This window comes from Empidonax traillii, unplaced genomic scaffold (genome assembly GCF_003031625.1).
Source record: "Empidonax traillii isolate 1590-97213 ecotype Southwest subspecies unplaced genomic scaffold, ASM303162v1 scaffold327:size604231, whole genome shotgun sequence".
NCBI lineage: Eukaryota > Metazoa > Chordata > Aves > Passeriformes > Tyrannidae > Empidonax > Empidonax traillii.
In genome coordinates, this window is record NW_020955520.1 from 513,912 (window position 1) to 517,278 (window position 3,367).

Here is a 3,367-nt window from a genome sequence, read left to right on the forward strand (position 1 = left end):
TCTAATAATAACCACGGTGGCATTATGGTATCTGGAGATTTTAAGTATTGATTATTATAATTATTTAAGCAAAGAAACAAAACAGTCTAATCTCACTCCAACACTTGTCCTAAATGCACATATTTTATGATTATTCTGCATATGGAACCATAGATTTTATTATTCCTAAACAGTCAGGATGGACTATAAATTACTGGATTCAGGACAAAGAAAGTATTTTGCACTCATGGCCTGGGGCACACCTTCTTTCTCCTAATACAGATCTTGTGCCACCTGGGAAACCTCCCAACGGGAGCAAGCACACACCACTGGAGCGGCTCCTGCTTAGTCAGTTTGAAACATCATGGACATGCAGAAACCCCTCAATGGGCTCCAGCTGAAACAGCACTTTTCTTGTGTGTAAGAAAAAGATGGGTCTGTGCAAATTATCTCTATATTTTTTTCTGTTCAAAATTATGTGTATATTTCTGTTTCTACTCTGACAAAGAGTTCCTATCTACCAGGCTGCAGTAATCAAATATCAGCTTATGAAACAGATCTCAGCAACACACGGTTCTGTAGAAAAATGATGACCCTAGTGAGATTCTACTTTCTGAGAATAATAATGAACTATGATAATGAACAAATAATAAACCCTCATTTTACTTGCAGCTAAAGTTTTAATTTAGATTTTAGATCATGTAGCTAACCAGTTCCAAGAAACAGAATATAATCTATGTAAGAACCACACTTGCTATAATTACTCTTTCCTTTTCAAAATTCTTTGTATTTTCATTCACAGTAAAAGCGATGCATTACGAATTCTAGAGGTGAGTTGATGCTACAATATTTAGAGTAAAAAAAAAAAGCCTTTGACACTGTCTCCCATAATATACTCCTGGAAAAGCTGGCAGCCCATGGCTTGGACAGGCGCACTCTGTGCTGGGTCAGGAACTGGCTGGAGCGCTGGGCCCAGAGAGTGCTGGTGAACAGGACTGCATCCAGCTGGCAGCTGGTCACCAGTGGTGTCCCCCAGGGAATCAGTGCTGGGACCAGTCCTGTTTAACATCTTTATCGATGATTTAGATGAGGGGATTGAGTCCATCATCAGCAAATTTGCAGATGACACCAAGTTGGGAGGGAGTGTCGACCTGCCGGAAGGCAGGAGGGCTCTGCAGAGGGATCTGGATAGACTGGAGAGATGGGCTGACTCCAATGGGATGAAGTTTAACAAGGCCAAGTGCCGGGTCCTGCACTTTGGCCACAACAACCCCCTGCAGCGCTACAGGCTGGGCACAGAGTGGCTGGAGAGCAGCCAGGCAGAAAGGGACCTGGGGGTGCCGATCGACAGGAGGCTGAACATGAGCCAGCAGTGTGCCCAGGTGGCCAAGAAGGCCAATGGCATCCTGGCCTGGATCAGGAACAGTGTGGCCAGCAGGAGCAGGGAAGTGATCCTTCCCCTGTACTCAGCACTGGTGAGGCCACACCTTGAGTATTGTGTTCAGCTCTGGGCCCCTCAGCTCAGGAAGGATATTGAGGTGCCGGAGCGGGTCCAGAGAAGAGCAACGAGGCTGGGGAAGGGACTTGAGCACAAGTCCTATGAGGAGAGGCTGAGGGAGCTGGGGTTGTTTAATCTGGAGAAGAGAAGGCTTAGAGGTGACCTCATCACTCTCTTCAGCTACCTGAAGGGAGGTTATAGCCAGGTGGGGGTTGGTCTCTTCTCCCAGGCAACCAACAACAGGACAAGGAGACATGGGCTCAAGCTCTGCCAGGGGAGGTTTAGGTTAGATGTTAGGAAGAAATTCTTTACAGAGAGGGTAATCAGGCATTGGAACAGCCTACCCAGAGAGGTGGTGGATTCACCATCCCTGGAGGTTTATAAGCAGAGATTGGATGTGGCCCTTAGTGCCATGCTATAGTAATTGGAGTTGGATCAGGGGTTGGACTTGATGATCTTGGAGGTCTTTTCCAACCCAATCTATTCTATGATTCTATGATTCTAAGGTAAGGAATACACGCTGAAAAACACTGTATTTTTTTTTAAGTATTTTTTTTTCTTTAGATCAGGAAGAGTGGTGTCTCTGTCATCTTGCTTTCCACGGCAGACATTTGATTTGTTGTTGGAGACATAATAACACAAGTTATTTCTGTTTTTTATAAGAGTGGTAATCTAAAGTGAGGCTTTTCACCTCCTGTTGCAATATCCTAAAAAAGTTTGGGATACTAAGACCTAATAATTAATCTGTTCAAAGAAATACTTAGTTTACACATCTTGAAGCTAGTTATTCCTCTGCTGGAGAAGTCAGAATCACTATATTCTGATAGTCTTCATAAACACTCAATAGTATATAAACCTCCAGGTTTCATTCAGTTGACAAATAAAAATATTATTAGTAAAGTTACCTGTAAGAATCCCTGTTACTGATGGTATCGTGACCAGAATCTTCCTGTTCATCACCTGTCACACTGAAACAGACTTTTTTCCCATTCCTTTCACCCTTTTCATTATCACTGTCTGCTGGTATTAAGGGCTCAGGCGTTTTTCGTTCTGATTTGGGAGAATATGTTATTGAAGAAAGAAGGCTGTGAAACAAACAAACAAACAAACAAACAAAGATAAACTCATGTTTTTCAAAAACGAGCTAGCAACAGGACAAAACTTCTCATCATCCTCCAAATATTATTCTATATTATGTGAAAGGAACATCTTAATTCTGTCCATATCTATTTGAAACAAGGGAAAGAAGTGACAGATTCTGTAGCTAAAAAGTCTAACGGTGAAACCCATTAGCTCTGCTAAGTACTCAGTTGTGTATGGAGGTAATGATTCCAACCAGGGAAGAAATAAAGCACACTTTTGGACACTTAGGGTCAAATTTTATATTAACGTAACTATTTCTAGACATGAATTATGTACTTCTCAGTACAAACCAAGAAAACAAACCAACGAAACTGCATATGAAAAACATGGTTTTCCTCAGTACTGCTGCACTAGACGTGGCAGTTTGCATCACAAGCTATTTTACTAGGGCATTTTAAGGATCTTTATTAACATCTCTATGTAATTCCTGACATTCAAAGTGTCTAAGCCATTACCAGCAGTAAAACTGATGATTAATATACATGCATCTGTGACGAGCACAGAAGTGACATCCAGCCAAGAAGAGAGAACAGTTCAGACTGCTACTTTTAGAACACACACAAATACTGGAAGCAAAAAATTCATATTATTGGGTGATTAACTAATACCAAGATGTTCTAATTTACTTTCAAGATCAGAACAGCTATAATGGGCAATTGTCCTTTAATTTGTATTGCTCAAACACTCCATTAGAATGACTTTTGAAAAGCACCGTATTTCTTGCAAAAACTACCTTCTAACTACCTG

The 3,367-nt window shown here is 41.4% G+C and overlaps 1 protein-coding gene across 1 annotated transcript in view; it reads right to left on the reverse strand.

Annotated features, from left to right (window-relative positions):
• Positions 1–3,367, reverse strand: part of PREX2 (phosphatidylinositol-3,4,5-trisphosphate dependent Rac exchange factor 2) — a 122,127-nt gene that overhangs the window by 62,895 nt on the left and 55,865 nt on the right. Inside the window, exon 25 of the mRNA XM_027891712.1 lies at positions 2,383–2,562. Within this exon, the coding sequence (XP_027747513.1) occupies positions 2,383–2,562 (180 nt within the window). The remainder of the gene's footprint in view (positions 1–2,382; positions 2,563–3,367) is intronic.